This window comes from Eucalyptus grandis, chromosome 3 (genome assembly GCF_016545825.1).
Source record: "Eucalyptus grandis isolate ANBG69807.140 chromosome 3, ASM1654582v1, whole genome shotgun sequence".
NCBI classification, from domain to species: domain Eukaryota; kingdom Viridiplantae; phylum Streptophyta; class Magnoliopsida; order Myrtales; family Myrtaceae; genus Eucalyptus; species Eucalyptus grandis.
Genome location: NC_052614.1, coordinates 35511640 through 35536869, shown reverse-complemented (window position 1 = coordinate 35536869; position 25230 = coordinate 35511640). Strand labels below are relative to the sequence as shown.

Genomic DNA, 25230 nt, shown 5'->3' with positions numbered 1-25230 from the left:
CAGATCCGGTGAGGCCGAGGCTCGCCGACCGCTGGGCGAGCTCGGCCTCGCCGGATCTGGGCGAGATCGAGCTCGCCCAGGCCGGCGCGAGGTTGGCCTCGCCGGATCTGGGCGAGCTCGCCCGCCCAAGGCGAGGCCGACCCTCGCCCGGCTACGGCGAGCCTCGGCCTCGCCGGGGACAACGAGGGGGCCGGCGAGCCTCGCCGTGGCCGGGCGAGGCCGCCGGCCCTCGTCGGCCGGTCGCCGGCCATGGCCGAGGCCGACGACCGACGAAAGAAAAAAGAAGAAGAAGAAAATAAAATGTGTTTCTCAAATGTGTTTCTCAAATGTGTTTTAAATAAGAAACACAAATTTTGTGTTTCTTATTTCTGTTTCTTTTTTTGTTCCTGGGAACAAAAAAAGAACAAAAAAAAAAAACGCACCCAAACGCGTTTTTGTTCCTTTTTTGTTCCCAGGAACAAAAAAACAGAAAAAAGTGTTTAAAAACAAAAAAAAGAAACACAACCAAACAGGCCCTTAAGTGCCAAATTGGAGAAAAACGATCACTCAAGTGTCAACAGTGAGAAATTCGAACGAAAAATAAAATGCGTGGCTTTCATAATTAAAAATTTTATATGACTTGGCATATCATTTAATAAATCCAGTCCATATAGCATTTTCAAGTGGTGTGCTTGACATTGAAGTAATCAATTTAAACAAAATTTGGTATTCAAACAATCATTATTTACAATTTTTAGACAACATCGTTTATGGGTTATATGTTTATTGAGCACGCCGGCAAACCACGTAAGATTGGGAAATTAACAAAATATGGCAATGTCGAAATTCCGATGACCTAAATCGGAGTTGGCATTTGATTGATTGTTTTTTTTTAAGTGGAATTTAAGTAATCTGAAAAAAAAAAAAAAAAAAAACTTTTGATACAAAGTGAGTTTTGTAAATAACTTTTGGCACTTCTAGTATCCTTATCTTCATAAAAATCTATTTTGCATAATTATAATCTAAGATTGTTTCTTGAAACAACACTTAAGAAGCCTTAAACTTTGTGCATGGAATGCCATCAAGTTGAAAGCCTCTTAACTTGGGCGATCAAGTTTTAGGTCTTTGTTTCTAAGTATTACGATTAGGTCTTTCCTATCTTTACTTTACCAGCGATATTTCTAGCTGAATAACTTGTATGCACTTAACTAGAAAAACCCGATTGGATCAATTGAAATCAAAATGAATTTAATTCAAGATGACTTTAATATTTCTAGCTGAATGACAATATGCTTTTTTATCCTCATTGGAGCTCCGATGTGTGCAGACAACCGTCACTACTAATTGGTACATAGCCGGTCCTTCCTTACCGACCAAGCGATGAGGCTTGTGACCCTCATCTTAGATTTCGCAGGATTTGCAACCCTCGCCTGCTTATGATAGTGAGGATTTCCGATCCTCACCACAAACATGGGTTTGCGGTCGTCGCCAGACGACTTCGCTGATCGTCAGATGATGGCGATGGTTGGCACTACAGCTAGCGCCTCAAACAAGGCTTCTATCTATACATCTTTGGATATCTTGAATTTGCTTCCACGCATTTGCTTTGCCTACGCAAATATTTAGTTACTTTTGTACAGAAAGTCTTTCTTAAAATATGGATGTCTAAAAGTCATCGTAGACATTAGAGAACTCCATGTTTGATGTACCAATTGCATAGATGAGATCAGTTCTCTTTTCTCTTTAATTTTTAATTTGTTATTGCATGGGAATGTTAATGAGGTGCAATTTTTAGTGGTGATTAATGTAACCACTTGTAGTGGGCTTATTTGTAGAGAAAATGATTACATCCAACGTATAATTTTACCCCAAAATTCAGGATAACCTGTCATCCCTTTTATTTATTCAATAGTTATTATAGTCGTTTAGGGGGATAAGTACACTATAAGTGCTATAAGTTGTGTACAATGCTCACTTTGATGCCAAAAGTTTCCGTCGGATCATTTAAGTGCAAAAAAATTTGAAAAACGATCATTTTAGTGCCAATTTCGATCTAGTTGGCCAGAAATTTGACATGACACTTTTTTATTAATTTTTAAAGCTAATGTGGCTCACCGAAGAGTACCGTTAGCATTCAAACAACAAAACAACGCCATTTGGTGCGTCTCCCCCAATTCAAAACCCTAAATCTCTGGCCAGTCGCCGTCCTCAACAACCCCCACGCTTGGTGGCCGCAGCTCCGACCCCGACCCCGACGACGGCCACTCGGCGACCAAGTCGAAGGCCGTAATCTAACCAATGCTCGAGGAGACCGCTAACGAGTGCACCGCCCCCGATCTCTCCCTCTCCATCTCTCATCTCCCCGACGAGTGCTTGGCCTGCGTCTTCTAGTACCTAGGCTCCGGCGACCCAGGCCGGTGCTCCCTCATGTGCCACCACTGGCTCACGATCGAAGGCTAGAGTTGCCATAGGCTCACCCTCCATGCCCACTCGGAGCTGCTGGACGCCGACCCGACTTGAAGAAATTGAGGACATTGAAGCTAGTGAAATGTTACCGAGATTGGGACACGGTGCTACTACAATGGAGGCCGAGCAACGACAGTCGAGCGACGGAGGCTGAGTGACTTTGGCCGAGTGACGGTGGCCAAGCGACGAAGGCTGAGCGACTTTGGCCGAGTGACGGCGGCCGAGCGATGGAGGCTGAGCGATGGCAGCCAAGCAACGGTAGTTGACATTGGGCAAGGATCGGACAAAAAAACCCTAATTTCAATCCCCAAATAAAAAAATAAAAACCCAAATGAGTTGTGCGACGTCATTTTCCTAAGGAGGACAGAAAACGACGTCGTTTAAACGCCTTGTCGATTTTTTTTTTTAAAGCCATGTAATCATTTTGACTTGAATCTCTCACCGGTGGAACCAAAGTGATTGTTTTTCCTCCGATTTGGCATTTAAGTGATCTGACGGAAACTTTTGGCACCAAAGTGTACTTCTCCCTCGTTTAGGGGGTGGGTACCAATTTTCATAATTGGTTTCATGTATATTATAGTATATTTGCAAATGAATAACTACTTAAAAATTCATAAACCTATTGCACGATGGTCAACTTAGTCATAAATTTTTCAATTATACCAATTTAGTCCTAAACATTTTGACGATTTGTCAATTTAGTCATGCCATCTAATTTTGGCCGAAAATCGTTAACATGGATGCCAACCATCCTAGTGACATGGTTATCGTGACAAATATAATTTTTACAAATTTTTAAAATTTTTAAAATTATTATTTTTTATTACTTTCTTCCCTTTTTTTCTTTTTTTTCCTTGTGGTTGGCCATGAGGGCCACCCAAGAGAAGGTAGCAATCACCCAAATGAAGGCGGCCTTCGTTGACCCTCACCTAAGTGAGGCTACTCTCGCTAGGCCTCGCTCTTGCTAGATTTAGGGAGGATAGTTAACACTCCCCTTGCCAGATTTGGACGAGCGGTAGCTGGTAGGGGCAAAAAGGAAAAAAAAAGAAAATAATTAAGAAATTATCCATATAATCAATGTCTGGTCAAAATTGATCGGAATGATTGGTTACGATAGATTTAAGAACTTTTGGATAATATTTGCTCCTTACATTCATGCATATTTTTAACATATCTCGTTTTCATTATGTGTCACATCATTCTTTTTGTTTCTTTGTGGCCAATGTACTGCCTATATACTAGCATGGTGCCGATTAGGCCCCATAGACATCACATGTGCATCTCGTGTTAAACACCGAGCCGCCATCGCAATGTCATCAATTCAGTCAAACTGATTATGATGGGTGATGTTAAGTGCTCAATTGCGCTATTGAGTACACATTTTCTTTCTTGGTAAATCTTGTTTCGAATAATAACACAAGGCATTTAGACTTTTCAACTCAATTAGTCCTTTAGAACAGACGCAAACCAAAAGTTGAAATTACCCGGAGAACTTAGGTCGTGAAAGGGACGAGGGCAGTGTTCATGATCGGATTGTTCTTTGCGGCTCTCTTTGGCAATTCTTGGCAAGTTTTGAAATCGTGATAAGGACGACAGGAATGTTATTTGATTTTCTTAAAGTGCCTTAGTTATTAGCAGAAAATAGATCATTTGGCTAGTCATAAATCGGATTGTTTTTTTTTTATAAGCACCAAGACGCAATGAATGGTACATTATCATTGTCCCTAATAAGTCGTGGGCAACACACCGGAAAGGTGTAGCCTCAAGGGGTAAAGGACGGCACTGGTGGAGGACAATGTCTTTTTCTTTTCCAGGAAGCCTTGGGTTTTGATCTTAATATGCCAATTCTCTCACCCTACGAAATCCGGAAATGGAAAGAAAAAGAATGCTGATTTTTAAAGAGGAATGATTGGGTGATAAAAAAAATCAAATAATTATAAATTATTATAGAATTCATTCATCAAAGAATTTATGACTTCTAACAAGCTGTTATTCTTATAGTAAGAAAAAAATTATTATGTTAGCAAAACCCATTTTTAATTAGATGTCTCCATTTTTAGAATATTTGACTTTTTTTGTATCACTTCACGTTTTTTTTTCTATTTATTCTTTATTTATTTTTCTTTTTAATTTCTTTATTCTATATATTTGATATATTTATCTATCTATTTTAGATATTTTGAAACATATTAAATTATCTAGGTCCACTTCATGTCTAGAGAAAATGCACCCGTTTAGAACGGCTTCCATCTAATTTCTAGAGAAGTACAACTATGTATTTGGCCAATCATATTAGAGAAAGTACAACTATGTGAAGATATTTTGCTTTTTGTCAATCCATGGGAAATTGCGCACGATACTTCTAAAAATAGGGAGTAGCACGTATTTCCCCTCAGCTTTCGTTTTGCTACGACCTTTAATTTTTCATAATAGTTTTCGTTAGCACGAGCCATGGACTTGAGTTTTAAAGGGTAAATGTGTGTTTTGATCTCAATTTTTTTTGTAAGAAATCGATCTTTTACCGTTGATTTATGTAATTAATAAAAATAAAAATAAAACTGGAGAAATAGAAATTAACTATGAAATTAGTATAAAAATAAATAATACTGATATTATTAAAGAATAAACATTCTATAATCAATGATTATATTAATAGAACTAATATTATACTTTAAGGAGAAACACAACTAAGTCAAAAACAAAAAGATCTTAATAACAAAAAGGTGAAATGACAAAAATTGGATACTCATTATATATTTTTAAATGGTTGATTAATGAAAAAACGAGTGATCAATAAAAAAGTATTTTAAAACCTTTAAAAAGTAGAGTGAAGTGTGTGTACTTGTAAAGCAAGTTACAATCCCTCGTTGAGAGGCAACTTCATTTGCAAATGCTGTCAAAAGCTTCAAATTTGGCAATGGTGGATCCCAACTTTATTGTTAGGCCATTAAAACAGGGGAGAGTAGGCCAAGTGAAAAAGACAAACCATTATAATTTTGTTTACAATAACTTCTATCTCTTATTCTCTTTACATTACTGTTTATTGAAGATATCTGTTTTGCATAACTCTACAAACACTTTGGATACTCTACATGTTAGGTTGCATGAACATATATGAAAAAGGTCACCACAACCAATTCACCCTCTCTTGGTTGTTAAGTTCCAATACATTACAAGGAGTTTGTGTTGGGTCCAAACATGGTAAGGATGCTAAAACAAAGCCCCAAAGTGAAAATCAGATTGTCATTCACGTGGATTGCAACTGTCTTAAAGATCAGTCTTCAAGGCATGATTATACAAAACTTCATTCAAAGTCGATTCATGGCTCCCCCATTATGCATCTAGAAGTAAATAATAAAATACTAGGATAAGTGAATCAGAAGTCCTAAAATTTTCAAGAAGTACGATCGACTCTTAAAACTTATCAAATTTGTGCAATAAAATCATTCCATTGACTTCGTTAATATAACTAATGAAAAATGCTAATGCTGCCTTCTTTTATTACTATTTTGTTGCACATGATGTTGATGTGGTGCCCACCAAGTGCCACATCAAGAAAAGAAATTAAATATTTAATAAATAATAAATAATAAAATTAACAAGCTCGAAGCTTGCGACTGTGATCGTGAGCTCCGAAGTAGATCTGAGCTTGAACTCAATGTCATCTAGGTCAACCTCTGCTTGTGGCTTTAAGATTAACCTCAAATCTAATAGTCAGGCTTCACTCATGGTGGTAGCTTAAACTTGAATCATTCCGTACTTGTAACACTTGTGAGTGGTGCTCGGGGTTATCGAGTGAAGAGTAAGGAGGCAGAAAGGACGAACACAACTGGTTCGTGGGAGTGGCATTAGGACGGTTGGTGTTAGGGGTTCTAGGATAGAAAGACTATATTACTTATAAGCTCTGAAGGCAGAGTTGGCCTCCCGTGCACAAACTGGTCGGGAGTTGATGTCGCTCTCCTAACGAGGCCATGGCAGGCCGAAATCAATTATTGTACCTAAAGAGATCTGCTATCTCATTCGATGGACTAGAGGCCCGAGCGAAGCTGGGCGTGGTAGGATCTTGTAGGATAAATTACCGTATTGTTCGTGGAACAGCTATAGAAGAAAGGCTGGCTTGGCGAATTCCGCTCATTAGGCGCCACACGGGCCCTTCCGCGGCCAAGGAAACTCTCGGCCCATGACACATGGTATCAGAGCAGGAATCCCTTCAGTAAGTGAGCGAGTCGGAGAATTGGACTCCTCGCTCTAGTGAGGGTCAAACAAATAAGTCCTAGTGGGACCGGTCCTAGTGGGCGGAGAGGAATTTGCCGTGGCCAAAAGATGCCCAAATGTAGCGAGGCTCTCAACTCCTAGGATGACAATGGGTACTGGGACGAGTCGATTTGTTGCCGAGCGGATAGCGAGTCTGAGAAGAACTGAATTCTCACCGAATGGAGATAACATTCTTGAATCGATCAGTGAATTCGAAGAAGAGATTTACTGCCACATTTTCAACAAGGAAAGAACCTCTATTTGGTCTACTGGGGTCAAAGAAGCTGTGTAGGCCAAAAATGGTGCTGCCAAAAGATACGGTTAGCGAAAAATGCCACACTTGCCAAAGAAAGCGCAGGTGATCGAGAAAGGTCGAGCAGCTGAGATCAAAAGAGGCTACTGATGGAGCAAAAACCTATTTTGTTAGGCGAGCGTGACTATTCGATGTGAAATCCCAAAAGTGGTACATTAATGGTAAAGGGATGCAAGGAAGCGACAGAGCATATCGCAACGAGGGTGTTGCAAATTGAGTGAGAGAGAATGTCATGGTCCGTGAATCCTTCCGTACTCGTGACACTTGTGAGTGGTGCTTTGGGTTATCGAGTGAAGAGTGATGAGACAGAAGGGACGAACACAATTGGTCCGTAAGAGTGGCGTTAGGACGGTTGGTGCTAGGGGTTCTAGGATAGAAAAACTATATCACTTAGGAGCTCTGAAGGCGGGTTGGCCTCCCGTGCACAAACTAGTCGGGAGTTGATGCCGCTCTCCTAACGAGGCCATGGCATGCCGAAATCAGTTGTTGTACCTAAAGAGATCTGCTCTCTCATTCGATGGACTAGACGCCCAAGCGAAGTTAGGCGTGGTAGGATCTCGTAAGAGAAATCATTTACTGTATTGTTTGTGGAACAGCTATAGAAGAAAGACTGGCCTGGCAAATTCCGTTTGTCAAGTGCCGCACGGGCCCTTCCGCGGCCAAGGAAACTCTCGGCCTGTGACACCATGCTCCACCAAATGTCAAGCTCGACCTTGAATTTGGGCTTGAGCTCTACTACAAATCCCTTATTCACTTGAAGAAGGAGATGAGCAGTAGCGACCGGTGCACAAGAAAGGAAAAAAGAGGAAGAAGAAGAAGAAGAAGAAGAAGACTTGTTGGCGCCATGTGTATTTAAACAACTTATGTAAAAGCCACTTTAGCATTTTCGTTTAAAAAAATTGAACATAGTTAACGTACGAATTTGATTTCATCGATTTGATAAGTTTTAAAATTTAATCTTATTTTTTAAAAATTTAATGATTTAATTGTATTTTTGTAATAAGTCTTAAGACTTCTGATATATTTATTACTAAAATCTTTATAATCTATCCATAGACTGTTGATCATAATGAGACACGCTTTGTATGCTTCCGCCAAAATTTCAAACTCGTTTCGACACGCCTTTTCTTCCACTCTTCGACGGAGCTCGTTCCTTTATTACACGTCCTCGTTCCGCATCAAACCCTTGTAACCATTGCCCTCGGCGCGAGGGGGCGTGTGAAGATGCCGCTGGAGAGCGCACATAAAATTTAAGCCCCCGCAATTTCTGGGGGAATGCGGGAGCACATAAAGTAAGGGGCACCAAGGGTCCAAGACTGAAGGGGAGTCAAAATGAATGGCGCATCGAGTCCTTTAATCAGACTCTCTCCGAGTGGGGCTTACCCACGTGGGACTCGGGAAATCCAACCAAAGAAGCATTCATGTTATTTCTTAGTACCCTGAGGGAGACAGGCGTATGGTGACATGTGAAACTGCGATCCATGTCCCCAACGTCCACGCGGCTCGAAGACTAAAACTCCATTGGTCCTCCCCATTTTTCTTCTTCTTTTCTTTTTTTTTTCATTTCTTTTTCGCGATGTTTCACGGAAGAAGAAGAACACGACGAAGGAGAAGAGCGATCAAGAAACAAATTTTAATTCCCCACGTGACAAAAGTTGGGGACGATGGTGCCATCCTTCACTCCCCTTCCTTGGAGTCTTGCTCTCTCTCTCTCTCTCTGCGTATATATAGCCTGCCCTCCCTTCTCTGGCGACCACCTCATAGGCTCTCTCTCTCTCTCTCTCTCTCTCTCTCTATCTTTGATACCCAAACAAAACACACGGAAAAGAAAAACCCACAAGCACGCCATGGACAACAATGTTGAGGAATACCAGAACTATTGGGAGACGACCATGTTCTACCAAAATGAAGAGCTCGACAGGTTTCATCTCTCTCCTTCTCTCTGTCTCTCTGTCTCTCTCTCTCTGTATACACACACCAGAGCACAACCAGTCAATTAATCAAGGCCTACCCTATACTTGCCTAGATCATCACATCAGAAAAGTTTGGAAAATTATGGCAGTTGGGTGGACGAGGCGATATCCGGGTACTACGACTCGAGCTCCCCTGACGGGGCGGCGTCGACCGCTGCTTCCAAGAACATCGTGTCGGAGAGGAACCGAAGGAAGAAGCTCAACGAGAGGCTATTCGCATTGAGGGCGGTGGTGCCCAACATTAGCAAGGTGATGACCATGATCCCCCCCCCCAACCCAATCAATTGCAGTCGCAAACCGCACAGGATTTTTGGTCCGACGTCACACCCCCACCTCTCAATAATTGAGACTGGAGAGTGATGTTGCTCTGTTTTTTGCTGAACTCGAGACTGTACTCATGTCTAATTTCGGATTAAATCCGATGGGTACGGTGCTTTTTATTTTTTGGGGTACAGATGGATAAGGCATCCATCATCAAGGATGCGATTGACTACATCCAAGAGTTGCACGATCAAGAGAAGGATCCAAGCTGAAATTTTGGAGCTCGAATCCGGCAAATTGAAGAAGGGCTCCGGCGGCTACGACTTCGATCAAGATCTTCCTGCCTACTTGAGATCAAAGAAGAAGAGAACCGACGCGTTCTACGACTCCGGGGGCTCCCGAATCTCCCCCATCGAAGTGCTTGAAGTAATCTCTCCTCTCTCTCTCTCTCTCTTCACCCCCCCCTTAAAAAAAATTAAAAAAAAAAAAAAAAAAAATCGCGATGTCGATGTTGTTGTCCAGGCTGATTCTAATTCTGGGCTTGCTTAATTTTCAATCTTGAACAAAAAAATGATTAGTTGAATTCTCCCAACCTCGGTGATCTGTCTCAATAGAGGAGCGAATCCGAGAGTTTGCCCCAATTGAAATCCTCGTGGGAATTATAATAAGCGGGTGGGACAACAGGCCAGCCGGAAGAACATTAACAAATACGATATGGCTGGATACGTGGGTGAGGATGTTGGTGATGGGAATTGGAAGGGTCTAATAAAAGGAATTAACAATATATGCAGCTGAGGATCACATACATGGGAGAGAAGACACTGGTGGTGAGCTTGACGTGCAGCAAAAGGACGGACACGATGGTGAAGCTGTGCGAAGTGTTCGAGTCTTTGAAGCTCAAGATCATCACCGCCAACATCACTTCCTTCTCAGGCCGGCTTTTGAAGACGGTCTTCATTGAGGTCACTCCTCTCTCTCTCTCTCTCTCTCCCCCTACAATTTCAGATTTTAAATAGAGGAATGAATCGACCCGTTTAAGTATTTCGATTTCCAATAATAAAAAAGCAGGGTAAAAATCGGAGTCGTGAATATTGAATTGCATTCTTTTTTTCCGATTTAATTGGTAATTTTTTACCCTTCATTGGTCTTGGGGCAACTTAGTCTTCGAATTCGAATCCCGACCCGGGCACTCCTCCCTCTATTTTCTGACAATGAATTAAAGTAGATCATTGATGGTTTAGTTAATAGGTCTGATAAGAAGGATGACGTCATAGTTTACTAATGTCTTAGTGCTAAAAAAAAAAAAAAAGTTAAGGTAAATTTTGCTCCTTGTATTTCACAACCTACAATTACCGTCCTCATCTTTTAATTGGATTTCAAATTGCATCTTCAATTCGTACACAATTGACCAAGTTTCCATTTTCTTCCCCAAGTTATCCCTTTCTTGACGTTGGATATCGTTTTCAAGGTTTAAACGTGCATAAGAACAAATAAGTCCTTTTAAGCTGCGGGGATGCAAACTACAGGTTCTGGAATATAAGGCCAATAATTGATACAGAAATATCTAGTTTCACGAGAAATCCCAACTCATATGTGTAAAGACTAAAAAAAGAAAAAAAAAAATCTTTTCGATCTCGAGAAAGATTTAAAATTTATGTGATCTCAATTTTTTATTTATTTATTTAAAAGAAGAGTAATGAACTTTGTTAACGGAGCACACTCTTTTGTCCATTTTGTCCATTAACTTATGATGATGTTCAATTTAAAAGCCGACAGATAAATTAAGAAAACCTTCTTGCCCCAACTTACTAGAATCATAATGGGGCCACTTAGAAGTGGCACTGTTGATGTGAAGACAATCAGATTTTGGCCAGAAAGAAACAAAACCACTAGACTATCACCATACCAACCTCTTCCTTATCTCCATATTAATAAGCAACATAGATATATATATATATATAATTTTTCTCTTTTCGTTGGGTATATATACACAGTACCCAATGAAAAGATTCTAGATGGTTCTCATTCATAGGGAGGGGGTATCAATGAGGGATGGTGGGTCCGCTGAGTTGGGTACAGATAATGACTTTTACTTTATAGTAAAGTGGGGAGCTCCATAATTGGATGTCCAATTTAGGGCAAGAACACGTTAGTTTATTTCGTATGGTCGGATGCTAGCTGGTCAGAGGAAAGAGAAAAGGTTAATTTCTTCTGAAAAAGGGGATGTAACATGGCCCCCCCATCTAATCATATTTCCACCTTAAACGGCGAGGTTCTCCCCTTTGCCTCTTTGCAAGCTCATCGCCTGTTGAGGTTGGGAATTCCTCCTCAGTTGCTCTAAGAGCACACGAGAAGGCGTTCCTCTGCTCCGGGGCAAGGGATCTTTCCAATCGTAATTCGTGATATAACGCACAAAAAATTTAAAAGATTTATAATTAGTGAGTGTGATTTATTCTCTTTTTTGATGGGACGATTTCCGAGGGTTTGAAATGCATTCTCGAAGGATCATATAAAAAAAAAAAAACTCTTTGATGCTCTATCGATCCGTGAAACATCATTTTAAACAACATTTTTTTGTCCTTTTGTATAGAATATGTATTTGGTGTTGGCACCTTTTCACGGTACTGTGACACAACGGATTAGTACCCAACATTAATAATTTTTTCACAATGTTTTTAATAATCTAGTGTTACTCAATATTATTCATTATTAAGTTTAGCAGCTTTTGAAGCATCTCAATTAAAAGTGATAGTATAGAAACGCTTATTGTTATATATGAGATACAGAGATTTGGAGGAAATATTGGATGCAAATGATGAGATTCACATCTCGCAGATTTCCACCTCTTAAGTAAGGCCCATAGCTTCTTCTTTTCTCCTTTTCTTTTCTTTTTTGGGTTTTGAAGGAGAGATCTTGAATTTCCAAATCATTAATTTTGTGTCCAATGTCAGTCGAAAATATACACGATAAACAACAATTACACATCTATTTATACATCAATTGTTTGCTTGATTGCTCATCTGGTGGGTTAGATTGATGTTGAGCTAGCTGCAAGACTTCAATACTCCATGTTTTTCTTTTAGAAGGATCAAATAATTACACGAAACGACCTCTGAATTTAAAAGACAAACTAAGATTGTCAATCTACTTATAAGATCACATGACTTATCATTAAAAAAATCATTAAATGGTTGAAATTTCAGCTTCATAATCTCAACATATTATTATTATTATTATTATTATTATTATTATTTTTATTATTATTATTATTATTATTATTATTATTATTATTATTTTTTGCTGTGATATCCCATTACAATTAAAAGTTCATTGCCATACAAAATATTATCTCAAAATCAAGAGAGATCAGTCATGATCTCAAAGTCAACCGATATAAATTCTTTTTTGTTGCATGTGGCAAACAGAACAAAAACTTAAAAAGAAATTTTTTGGGTGCTTGATAACGTTGATAAAAACTTTCGCGAAAAGACAACGAGTTTTCGCGAGCCTTACACGGTCGCAAGAGGGACCAAGTCACATCTGAGAGAGAAGGTAAACCCATGATTTTCCCTAAGACCGATTTTTTTTTTTTTTTAAATAGTAAGAAGGAAGGCAAAATAATATTAATGTTAAATTCAAAGTTCCATCCGTTTAAATATGATTTAGATGCGCACGAGGAGCTCGTGCTGGTACTAGAAACGCGTAGCGAAGCGTGTGACCAATTTACTTTTTGGCCATATTATGAGTGATTTCACTATTTATTAATTTAACTCGAGTCCCACGCTGGTTATTACGTCTCCTCTTTATTCATTACGTCTCTTTCACACGCTTCTATTTCCCGCACGTTCTCCACATTATCTGGGTGCCCTCATCTATGAGCCACCTAACTTTTATGTCAAATTGCCAATCATTTCCTCGTCTTTCTTCATCATTGCGCTACGATCAAATTGCATCTTCATTTGCTTTGTGAGGAATGAAAAATTCAAATTTTTTTTTAAAAAAAATTAATTACTTATATCGTTTGAGATAATTAGTCAATGAAAATACTTTCATTATTGACAATAATTTTTGTTTGGGCATTTCTTTGAACGACGAATTTTTTTTTTGTTAATGCATTTTTATAAGTGATACAAGCGATTGATTTTTGGAAAATATTTTTTCTTTAAAAAAAAGGCCCTTAGAAAAACTGAGCTGTGATCTGCTCCGGCATTATTAGCTCTTCTCCGGGTCACCTAAGACATATTATAGATAAATAAGTGAATAAATTAATGAGTCATATGGGACACTTGCCTCTTTATCAAAAGAATTAGATGGTCCCGCTTGGATCCCGTGTTTTTGTATTTTTGCGCTTTTGTACACTAGTTATTGCGCAACTGGAGGGCCCATTGCTGAATCATGCGAGTACAAAAATAGAAGCAGAAAATAATCTAAAAGAAAAGATTTTGATGCTTGGTCATGTAGACATTAAATAATTAAGCCAGCTTGTAATATCTCATTGGCCCTATAGAAAAATGCGCAGGTAAGATCCACGTACCTGTATCTGTCAATAATTGAATGCTTGAGACTCCAATTATTGAGTCAATACGACATTAGGGGCTCCTTAAGTCTAACATATTTACCAACATCGTGTTCTGTCCGCTCTTGTTGGCCGGGGCTTCCCGCGGTTGACCCACCCGGATTAGAGAGCTTGAACGAGGCCGGTAGGACTTCGCAGGTCATCCGGTTCCATTTTCAACGCGCTTGATTTCGATGATTTAAATTGAGTTAGGTCGATATACACGTATAAGAAATCAGGATTTTTAATTCACCCAGTTTTTATGTGTTCGTTTGATGCAGGCGGATGAGAATGAGAAAGAGAATCTGAAGACGAAGATCGAGACGGCCATCGCAGCGCTTAACGACCCACAGAGCCCTATGAGCATTTGATCGAATGGCATGAGAAAACTTGCCCGAGAAACTCATCTCTCTCTCTCTCTCTCTCAATCTCTATCTCTGTGTGCGTCTGTTGTCATTGTTCCTCGGTATTCTCTCATCCGTGCCGCGATGAATGTATTACCAGTTCCGTTACTATAGTTACTCAAGAGTCGAGACTACTTGTATGTTGCTCAGCTTGTCTTTGCAAATCCCGAAGAAAAGAAAAAGCGAAAAAAGAGTGTTTCAATGAATACAGAGCGTAGATTAGTTCTTCTTGATATCACATCTCTACTACTACTTCTTCCCTTGCAAAACCTACCGCAAGGAGGCCCGAATAACTTCGTCTCAGGTTCGAGACTCAACACAGAGTAAGAAGTCAGAAACACCGCCTAATCCACAGAGGACTCAATAACACCCAATGCATAAAAAAAAAAATGCGTCTACACTCCAATGCTAACTGCGCGACAGACTGTCATGGCCCCTTCAGAGCAGATTGAGAGAAATGATTTTGACACAACTAACAAAATGAAGAAACCTGAATTCGCATAAAACGCCTTGACCGCTCAAGAATATGTTCCGCACTGTGTATACTACTCTGAAGTTCATCCCTTCGTGCTTAAATAACACAAACCTGACGTGCATAACTACACTTTAACATGATAGCAAAGTGGAGTAGTTTTTACAGCTACCGATTTTTGTAGAGAGAGGAACAAACTCAAGTAAACTTTACACATACTTCCCCAAAACTACAAATAATTGAAGGCAGGACGGATCCGATAGGAAGCAACAAGGCAAATTAAATCCGACACTTCAAAGCCTGAAGCTACTGTAGCCTCCTAAACTAGAACCATAGCCTCCGTATGGCTGTGAAGAGAATGACGAAGACGTGTAAGAAGTATCACCCAACTGAGAATATGACCTCAATCCACTGTCTATCTTGCCGTAGCTGCTGGTGACTGGCTCCTTATGACCATTAATAAATTCCTGAAGACAAATGGATTGATTTAGTCTTACATTTGGCACCATCATATTATTTGACTTGGAACATTTGAAACATCATCAAATCAGGATTTATGCGATCTTTCAAATTCCAAAAGCTCTATATAAGAGCACGAGACAAAAGAACAAAGGAAACAAAAATAGACAACATCGACATGGTTGGGCTATCAGGATTCCTAAAGGCCTCGCACAGGATCACAGCTGGTGCAAAAGGAAAGGGCATTCATATTATATAAATAGGCAGATACATGCGAAATTTACCATACTATAGTTCTATATAAGATATATCAACCACAATTAGACAGCATTGTATTAATATGTTATATGCACACCTTTTTAAAAAGAACAACTTTAATAATGTGGACAACTTAAGAACCAAATACAAGTTAATTAAAGAATAAAACAGCATGTAATCTTCACATGCCACTTACCTGAATCAGTTGTTGTGCTGTCTGAACTTCAGATGTAGTGCCTTTTATTTCCACGGTTATTTCATCAGGTAGTCCTCTGCTCTCCTGCACAGTTAATATGGCCCCACTAGTTCGACGGATATATGCAATGTTAGCCCCACCAATGCCAATGATGTCCTCAGCATAAGTCAGTGGTATTTGCATTGTTTGCACAACCTAAAACAGGAGAAAACATTTAAACAATACAACACCAATAAAAAGGAAAAGACAAGAATAGCTTACTGACTTCAATATGAACTCAAAGTTTTTACTTTTGCAACCAGCCAAAGATTGAATCTATTATGCAGTAGATATAGCTCACTAGTCATTATAATCTTAGATTTTCAGAAATCTAAGCCTTAAGCCACATAGAAGAGCACAGAAAAAAACTCCATTTGTTCTTATCTGCTAGCATATACTCCTTCCATTAAAAGTCTGGACAACTACACGTCTAAATATTAACTTAAGCATCAAAGCAGAAAGAAAGCCTTTGGCCTGGGAAAAAAGAGCAAGAGACAGAATTTTCAAGCAGGGATTCACTCTGAAGAATAACAAAAGGTATATCAACTAAGAAACTGAGATTTTCCAAAGCATCTGTACGTCATATGTCATAGCAAAACAATCCTTGAGCACTTCAGAGATGCTTCTAATGAGGAATAAGGTGAAAATGGGGTGAAGTAAATTGGAAGTGACATTAAGGTGGGCATGCCTGATGAGCACATCTAAGAGTGCGCGCGCGCGCGAGAGAGAGAGAGAGAGAGAGAGAGAGAGTAGTGTGAGTAGTGTGTAGGATTGTGTGTGGGTGTCATTATAAGTATTTTGGTGGGCCTGCGTGTTTTAGTTCTTGTTACAGAGGGAACTGAAGAATATTCCAATATATAGAAACTTATAAGAGAATCCCGACATCCAGAAATCCAAGAAATAAAAACATGTTTAGAAAGGGATGGCTGGGAAAATGAGCTCCTGCTTTTCAATTATTGTCAGTGAAGTGGCAGCACCATCTCAATCAGTGAAGTGGCAGCACCATTCACAGAATTTAGCCTAATGGACCTAGGCCATTACAGAGAACTTCACCCAACAGAAAGCATGCATGTATATCAGGTGAACCCAAAAAGGGGCAAATAGAAGAAGCAACTTTTTCATTGTGCCTTTCTTATATTTTTCCTTTTGCATGATACTGAGTATTTCGTCATCTTATGGTCAACCGTGACCCATGTACTGACAGATCCTTGCGAAGAGCAATTTCCAACAGCTCAAATTCACCAAGGGGTTACAAACTTAAGTGCTGCACAAAGTATGTGAGGATTCACAAATCAGGAAGTACAAAAAATCTCCTATTCTCTAAGGCATTCATGCAGTAAATCAAGCCTAAAAATGATGTCCACTATCAACATGGTGCATACCAGGGACGTCCATCAGTAATATATGATGAAGGGCTGGAAAATAGGTCCATGGAGGTGGATTATAATCACTCCCTGACAAAGCAGGATCACATTCTTCTATTTACTACAATGGACCAGTCAACATTAGGCCAACTCATGGAGTTTAGTATGTAGAGTCCATTATCTAGACTCTAGGCATCTCCTCATTGAGTCAGGCTTGTAAAGAAATGGCTATCTTCAGCCAAATCTAGTATCTTGTCATCCTTCTTTTTCCAGTTATGGAGGTTTTGTATGAAGGAGAGGAAAAATTATCGAGAAACTGCGCACTTCTGGTAGAAATTTGTTGATGAATGGATGCCATGCTTTTAATACAGCAGATAAGACGTTTGTATAGCATAAATCCTTTTAAATATGCTACATCTAGGTTCATTCATATAAAAAGAAAGAGATAGCTAACTAAATGGGCTAATGCGCCCCATTGATGCCTAAAACACCACATGAGTCCTAAAAAGTAAATGAAATTCAAAAATGATCACATAATGCTTCAGAATAGACTAGGTTTCATACATATCAGCATTACAAGAGAGTTTTGCAACAAATCAGGCAAAATTAACTAAAGAAGCCAAAACGGATAGAGAAAAGAACTTACCTGAGTGACAATAGGAGCACCTGCACGACCAAATCTTGCCGATCGGATCGCAGGTATGGAGGGATCTTGTCCATAGAGTGAAACTCCAGTACGTGCAATCTGCGGCTCCAACTGACTTTCACGATCAATATAGAGCGATTCTCTCTTTGAAGAGAGTGGATAATCGGTTGTCATTCCAGTTGGAGCACTATGCAATACCGACTTGTCACTCCAAGTCTCAGATGCACGATCTTGTTGGGCTGCATTATTGCACTAAACGGGTGGGGAAAAATTAGTACTTAAATGCAGAAAAATATAGGCAACAACTCAGCTTATAGGTAAATACTACAAAGTACAACTCAACATATAAGGACTTACGCTCTTCTCAAAAAGAGGAAGAACACTATGATCAACCAAGAATTTCCTCAGGTGTTTAACTACTGCTTCTACGGCTTTAAGAACCTTTGATGCCTCTCCTTGCAACTCCACGATTCGCTCATCTGTAGAAGCATAAATTGGCAACTCACCTGCCATCGAAGATATTTCAGAATAATTGACAGTGCAAAAATCACTGTTCAAAACTCAGCCCGGAGATAATGTTAAGAAAAAGGCACTCGAAAAAAGGAAATACTTGGCCCATAACCATTAATTAAATTTCATCAAGGAAAAAGGAAACAAATGAGACAGTAAACAAAAAATGGGGGGAAATAGAGAGGGAGAAAGGAAGAAAACTGGTTGAGTTGCTGCACTACCTAATTGAAATCAGACAAGAATGACTTATCTATGAACTTCTATGGATCAGTCAGAAGACAAATATAACATAACCAGATAACACTAACCTAAATCATCTATTAACTCCTCTCTGGTAACACTAGAATGTTCTCCGATAGTTCTTGGCATCGTGTCTACAGTCGACTAACATTAAAGGATGATTACCACCAGAGGAAGGAAGGGGCAAATTAGTACAAAGATCGGTGATTCAACTACAAAGAACCCTATGGAAGGATGATTACCACCAGAGGAAGGAAGGGGCAAATTATTTCACAATTCCATACTAGAGATCATGTTTCCAGAGAGAAAGTTTGACTAAAATGGCATCGACATCCCAGAATGACCCATGTACATGCTCTGAATGTGTGAAAATCTCAGCTTATACTTATGTATCTCTAAATTCCAGCCCATTAATGAAAATCATGCTCTGCTTTCATAGTCTTAGGGAACAAATATTATATAACTCCACAGCCCAACGTTATTCCTCAGCCATATACTAAGTAAATACAAATAAACTACCCCTGCGGTTATAACTCTATAAGATCAAACTCAAGTTTTGAAAATGCAAATAAAAGACCGAGAGGCAGATTGCTTCATCATACAAAACCATTTGACTAGACCACTTCACTCAGTCCACCAGAAGAGCTTTCTAGCACACAAGGTTTCCAAAATTCAGGTGTTGGAGAGGTCCAAAAGAGAGGGAAGAGAAGGCCACTTTGGCAGGGCACATCGGCGAATGAGCAAACAAAAAATATTGAAATGAAGCCTATGAAAGCTTAGAAGCAAGACATTTTGTGCAAAATGAATAGGTTGCTCATTTTCTCATAAAAACAATAATCTTTGACCTAAGAAACGAACTCAAGATCAAACCCAGGCCAATGAAGACACAAGAAAATGGTAAATGAAAACGTTTAGACAGATGAGATGTGACTGGCATCAGTATGATCCTTCTATACAATGGCATCGAGAAATGAGTTGAGCAAAATGCAAATCCAAAAACTTCTAATCTACTCTGTATCATATTTACCACGTAATAATGCCACAATGACAAATTATGGTCATACAGCAATATCTCCATTCCTGCCGTAACTGCGACACATGTTTCCGTTGACAAGATCAGGAAGATCTGGATGCTAGATACATCAATTGCACATTTCATATCAGATAAGTGTTCTTTTTATTTTCTCCCCAAATTAAATTACCCTCTATTTAACATCCCTAAATGACTTAATGCTTCTTAATTACAACTAATTTTAACAGTGAAATTCATATTCAACATTTATTCAAGATATTTTATTCCAGATGTTTAAAAGAGAGCTAGGAGTACATCTAGACGTAAGATTGAACTGCCAAATAAAACACGCAGTCATAATTATCAAGTAAATTTTTTTTTTCCCATTCTCCATTTATAAACATGAGTCACGACAAAGGTGGCACCGTCTAAAATTCACAGGTATGCACAAATATAAAAGCATACCTTCAGGTAATACTCTAACAGAAGCTCCAGTACCCTCTTGTATCGATTTGATTAGTGAACCTTGCTTTCCAATCAGATTTATTGCTTGAGTGGAAGCCACCAAGAACCGAATGGAACAAAATGCAACTCCAGCAGCTCCAGACAACTTAGCATCACCCTCATTCTCGGACAGTCCACAGACACGTTTAAAAACTCTAATTACAGCATCCATTGCAGGGGAAAGAGGCACCTCTGGCTCTTCTTTTCCAGATATCAATACCTGCGAAACATTACATAGCAAAGGCAAGAAGGGGAAAAGTACTTTGCTTAGCAAAATTTGCCATGGTCTGCACTACAGAAATCTTAAAGTTAAAGCAGAATACATACAATGAAATTTATTCATAACAGCATGCAAGTAGCTTGAAAATGGAATACTGCACTCACACAATCAAATGTAATAGAACAAATGATGAAGAACACGGCAATGGAACCATGGCAATCAGATTGGCATGGAATAATCCAAGAAAACTGCCACTGTCTCAAGTAATTTCTGCAACATAAACCAAATAAAGAGGTACAAAGCCATACTACAAGATGCAAAGTGACAATATTGGAGTTCTTTACAATTGACTCCAAAAATGTGAGGCTATATGAAAACCCAAATCGTTTTCAGGATTGTGCTTCAGTTTAAGATAGATTTAAATTAACAATCTCAAAAATCTAACTGCTAGTTCGTCTCAGGAATAAGTAGAGCCTATCTCCACACAAGCCTTCTTTTATCTACTAAGGTCATATTTGACTCATGCAAGGGAATGCATCCAGAAGAGGATAACTGTTCCTCTGGGATAGAATTAGTAGGATAGTAATGGAATAGGTATTCTCTTAACAGCCTTCTCTATTTACTTGGTTCACATGCACAGTGGAAGCAAGGATATGTGAGGGTAAATTATTTTTGTATTCATCCAACTTTGTCCTGACTTTCATGTACCTTCCTGGTACTTCTTCTTTTTATCCCAACTCACTCAACTTTGATTATCTCTCAACCAAGCCACTTCTTTAGGTTCTGCCAAATTTCTCTATGATTTTGCCAGTTACTTACTTATCCATGAGTTTGCTAACTGTGAGGCTATTATCCATGAGCCAAAAATCAAATCATAGGAACTCTAAGCCCCAAATTCACCAATTCAATACATGACATGCTTCATAACCAGTATGGAAAGCAATGGACCACTGGCTTCCAATGAGAAGCTCCTCCACTGTGGACGGCAACATTATGGACATGATCCTTAAAGAACAGAAAGCTGGAGGCTATGATGATGATTGTGATAGTCAACGTAAAGAACAGCAATGGAATTGTAGGCTGATGGCACTCTAATCAAGTTCACATTGCGAATTTTAAGGAAAAGTTGAGGACCGTTTCAGAAGGACAGATGTTTGAAAGATAAGAGAGGAGCTATTCCAGTAAGGGGAGATATTTAAAAAGCGGGTCCGCAGTAAGCAGGGGAATGGACAGGAAAACACCTAAGTGGTTAATCTTCTCAACCAAATAGGAGAAAAGCTATAGCATTTGGGGCAAATCTGTAATCCAAAAACTATTCATCAACCCAAAAATGAAGTTGGATGCAGGTTTTATGAAGTTAAGAACAAAAGTTGCCATCAAAGATGTTCTCTCCTCAATCACCACAGAAACTAGAAGACGTGAATGACACACGAAGAACGAGTAAGAGCACAGCAAGCGAATATATCAAATCCATAGCCCCAAAAGTGTAGCCAAAGAACCCTAGTTCAGTACTCCCTTCACCTCCTGACTGCAGGACTCCGAAAGAACTAGACGTCTTCAATTCAAACTCGCTCAACATGAGTAAACCTAGTAAACGAAAGAGCCAACCCTAGGAAACTTACGACGCGATCGGGAGTGCCGACAGGAGCATCAAGCACGCGAATGCGAGCGCGAGTCTCCTCACACATCTTCTTGATGAGCTCCCCCTTGCGGCCAATAATGCTCCCGACCTTGAGAACCGGCACGACGAGGCGAAAGACGCAGTCGCCGGGCCATCCCGGCCACCTCTTATCGGCTTCCGCGGCGGTGGCCTGGGGAGCCGATTGGGTGTCGGCCTCCGCCTGGGGCGGCTCAGCGGTCGTCGTCTGATCAGCTCCAGCTCCAGCTCCAGCTCCAGCTCCGGCTCCGGCTCCGTTGGTCGACGCGTCCATGATTTCGCAAGGCAAGGCGTTCAAATCGGTGACTCCGGAGGCGGAGAGCGGCGGCGATTGTGGCTCGGATTCGAGGTTGTCGGCAGAGGGGCTCTCTGCGGAAGCAGCGGCGGCGGCGGCGGCGGCCATTGATGCGGGGAGGGCTGAGGGCTGAGGGCTGAGGGCTGAAAAAAAAAGGAGGAGTCGAGGGAGCGACGCGAAATTTTCTGCCAATGGCCTACCGACGACGGGCCGAGGAGGTGCCGAGTTGTGATTTCGGGATTTCTGGGGAGTGGGGGGGTAAAGTCGGAGGAGTTGTTATTCTTGGCTTAGGGTTGAAAGAAAGTGGAGAAATCTGCTTCGCTTATTTATCTTGAAAACAAAAAAAAAAAAATTCACAAACAAGCTTATCGGTGAAGAAATTCATTTATCTTTTCCATTGGGACCGGGTTATGATGAATTTTGTTATGGATTGTCTTGGTGATGGAGGAAGGAGATAATTGTTTGATTTTCAATTGTCTTTGACGACGGGATATCTTTCCATCGAATGTCATTTTTCGATTTTTATAAAAGAGGATAGACTTTATGATTCTTTCGAATAGGATATATTGCTGAAGTAGAAGGAAATAGATATACGTGTTTCAAGGGGAATTTAATCAATGTCAAAGTACATAATATTTTGCCAAAGTTTAATCGATAGTAAAGCAAAAGATGGAGAGATACGAATACCGAAAGTTTCAATTAAGATACTTATTGAAATTTAATTGATGATGAGATATTTGAAAACTACAGTCATGATATAAAAATTAAAAGATAACTTATATAGATAACAAGTTTTGCCTATTTGTTCGGGATTCTTATGATGCGTGTATTAGTATTTATAAAATTTACAATATAACTGTCCATAAGCACTTCTCATGCAATTTTAACCATGTATTCACATTTCAAAAGTTTTTGACTCTAATATCTTCACGTCGCCACAACATTTTATCTCTAGGCAGTTAATCATGTCTTGATTCAACATGTTTTTGCTACCTTGACTTACATCCAGGTCGATACTCCTTCCAATTCACGTTCTAATCATGATTTTTTGAGCTCCATCGCCTTGTCCAAAAACAATTTCAAATTCAAATGCCATTATGCTTGGACTTCGCAGCCAATTTTACTCACAAAACAGTTGGTTTTCAAATGATTTCTTATGTCCAATCAATGTCTTTCAATTCGATATCTTTGTCTTCCCATTATTGAGAAACCTCTTAAAATATTTTGAAGTTGACATATTCATAATTTTTTACGAGCTTTGATAAATGCAAGAGTTGTTTATATTTCAAGTAATACTTGCTCTCATGGGAAATCACATGTGCAAAGGAAAAAGATTTGAGGCATTTGGCAATCATTCTCAAGGGGCATTGGGGGAAGGCTTGCATTAAGAATGCTAAAAACTCAAGGTAAATGGGGATTTGCTTTGAACTTTCAGCATTTTAGAAATGTTGAAACCTTTCATTAATGAAATTTGGCCAATTTCCTTTCCTATCATCAAAAACTTATTGCAAGTCCAATTTTGTTTTTATAAAACAAAACCCTCCTTTGCTCCTCTCCTGCCCCTTGCTTTCTTCCCCGCGACAACTGCACTTTGCTCCTCGCGATCTCTCTCCTTCACTCGCTCGACTCTCTCTCTCTTCTCTTCTCTCTCTCTCTCTCCCCCCCCTGGCCCGACTCTCTCTCTCCCTCTTTCCCATTGCTCACATCTACTCTGCTTGCACTGAATTGCTCTTGCTTGTTTGCTCACTTGACTGCCAAAGCTCGCAAATGGTCTGCTCGAATGCTCCTCGCTCGATTGCCCTCCTCACTTGCTCTCTCCCTTACAACTGCTCCTTTGCATGTTTGCTGTCTCCCTCGCCATTGCTTTTCCAGCTTTTTGGTTTTTGGCTCCAAATCATTGTTGCTGCCCTAATCGTCTGCTTATGTTACTGCCCAAATTTGTTAATGCCCTTATCCGCTCCTTATTTGGTGTATGTCTACTTAATCTAGCATTCCAGTTGGTATTATGTTGCAGCAAATTTGTTGCTATCAAAATATGTTAGTGAATTGGTCGCTAGTAATACACTGTTGATTACACTAAAATGAGATTGCCAAACATGGAAAATGAGATTTTGTATGCATAATTAAGAAGAAGAGATGAAGCCTGATATAGACCAGAAAAACGCTCATTCTTATTCTTGAATATCACCCTTTCATAGGTGTCCTCCTATTTGTGCTAATGGTGAGTTATGAGCTGGACTTTTTGTCGCTAAGATCAATGGTGTGTGTTGGTCATTTTTTTTGTTCTGTTTTTCAACCTGGTCTTTTGTCATAAAACTCATTCGTGCTAGTCGTGAGTTAGGCACTGGTCTTTTGTGTTTTGCTTCACAACACGGATGTTCATGGGCAACTTCACAATGTTTTGTTCCTGTTAAGGAGTGCTGGTGTTCCTTGTGAAAATTGGTTCCGAGTTTAACAGGAGATTATGTGGATAGATAGGCTTGGGGTTTGGAGACTTTCTTGCTCTTTGTTGGCTTGGAAGTTGAGTTGTCATGCTGCAAATGTGTGCATCTCTTGATCTACATGTGTTATAGGCATGGAAGTTGCATGATTAAGGGAAGCTAATGACCTTAGTAAACACATCTCTGGACGGGGAACAGCATAGGTAAGAGGCATGCTTATTTATGAAGATTGGTCTTCTCTGTGCACAAGGTATACCAAGGCTTCGACCATCCATGTTGACTATCGTGAAGATGCTGATGGGCTTAGCTAAGGTTAATGACAGTGGAATATCAAGACCTCAGTCACTTTCAAAGTTCATGAATCTAATTGCCGAGGAAGGCCTGGAAGCTCACTCAAAGGATTCATTTTCCACTTCATTTGGGGAGTCGAGCAAGCCAAACAAATCATCTTTGTGGTCGAAAGACATGGCACCTCATGTGCTACAGTGACCTTCAATTCTATCTATGACAAGCATTCGAACTTTTATGCAGGTTTTGCATGTAAATAGAGAATAGATATTTGAGAAATTGTGTTGTATCAAGGTTTGTTGTACATATTATTCTGGCTTGATCTAATGGCTCTAAGTTTAGGAAATATTTAAGGATGTTTGTAATTTTAAAAGATAATGAATTTCTTTCCTCGGGGAATATGTTATCCCGTTTATTGTAATAA

The 25230-nt window shown here is 39.7% G+C and overlaps 2 protein-coding genes across 2 annotated transcripts; one reads left to right on the top strand and one right to left on the bottom strand.

Moving 5' to 3' along the window:
• The first annotated feature begins 8752 nt into the window (after nt 1-8752).
• Nucleotides 8753-14438, top strand: LOC104437326 (transcription factor bHLH35). Its single transcript, XM_010050263.3, is given in 6 exon segments — nt 8753-8933; nt 9075-9234; nt 9441-9505; nt 9507-9672; nt 10038-10208; nt 14083-14438. Coding segments are annotated over 6 exon segments (726 nt in total). The 5' UTR covers nt 8753-8859; the 3' UTR covers nt 14173-14438.
• A 248-nt stretch (nt 14439-14686) lies between these two features.
• On the bottom strand, nt 14687-22369 carry LOC104437325 (RNA-binding KH domain-containing protein PEPPER). The gene is made up of 6 exons (XM_010050261.3): nt 21748-22369; nt 19867-20125; nt 17997-18145; nt 17640-17891; nt 15591-15785; nt 14687-15144 (listed from the first exon to the last, which is right to left on the bottom strand). Exons 1-6 carry the CDS (start codon nt 22183-22185, stop codon nt 14971-14973), a joined length of 1467 nt encoding a protein of 488 aa, XP_010048563.1. The 5' UTR covers nt 22186-22369; the 3' UTR covers nt 14687-14970.
• Between the last annotated feature and the right edge of the window lie 2861 nt (nt 22370-25230).

Bases quoted from the DNA above. Each gene is read 5' to 3' on its own strand.
- LOC104437325 (XM_010050261.3), bottom strand. From the start codon at position 22,185: ATGGCCGCCGCCGCCGCCGCCGCTGCTTCCGCAGAGAGCCCCTCTGCC. The intron at 15,786-17,639 runs GTAAGTTCTTTT...CTCCTGTTTTAG, and splicing joins GTGCTCCTATTGTCACTCAG to GTTGTGCAAACAATGCAAAT. The intron at 15,145-15,590 runs GTAAGTGGCATG...ATTTGTCTTCAG, and splicing joins CAGCACAACAACTGATTCAG to GAATTTATTAATGGTCATAA.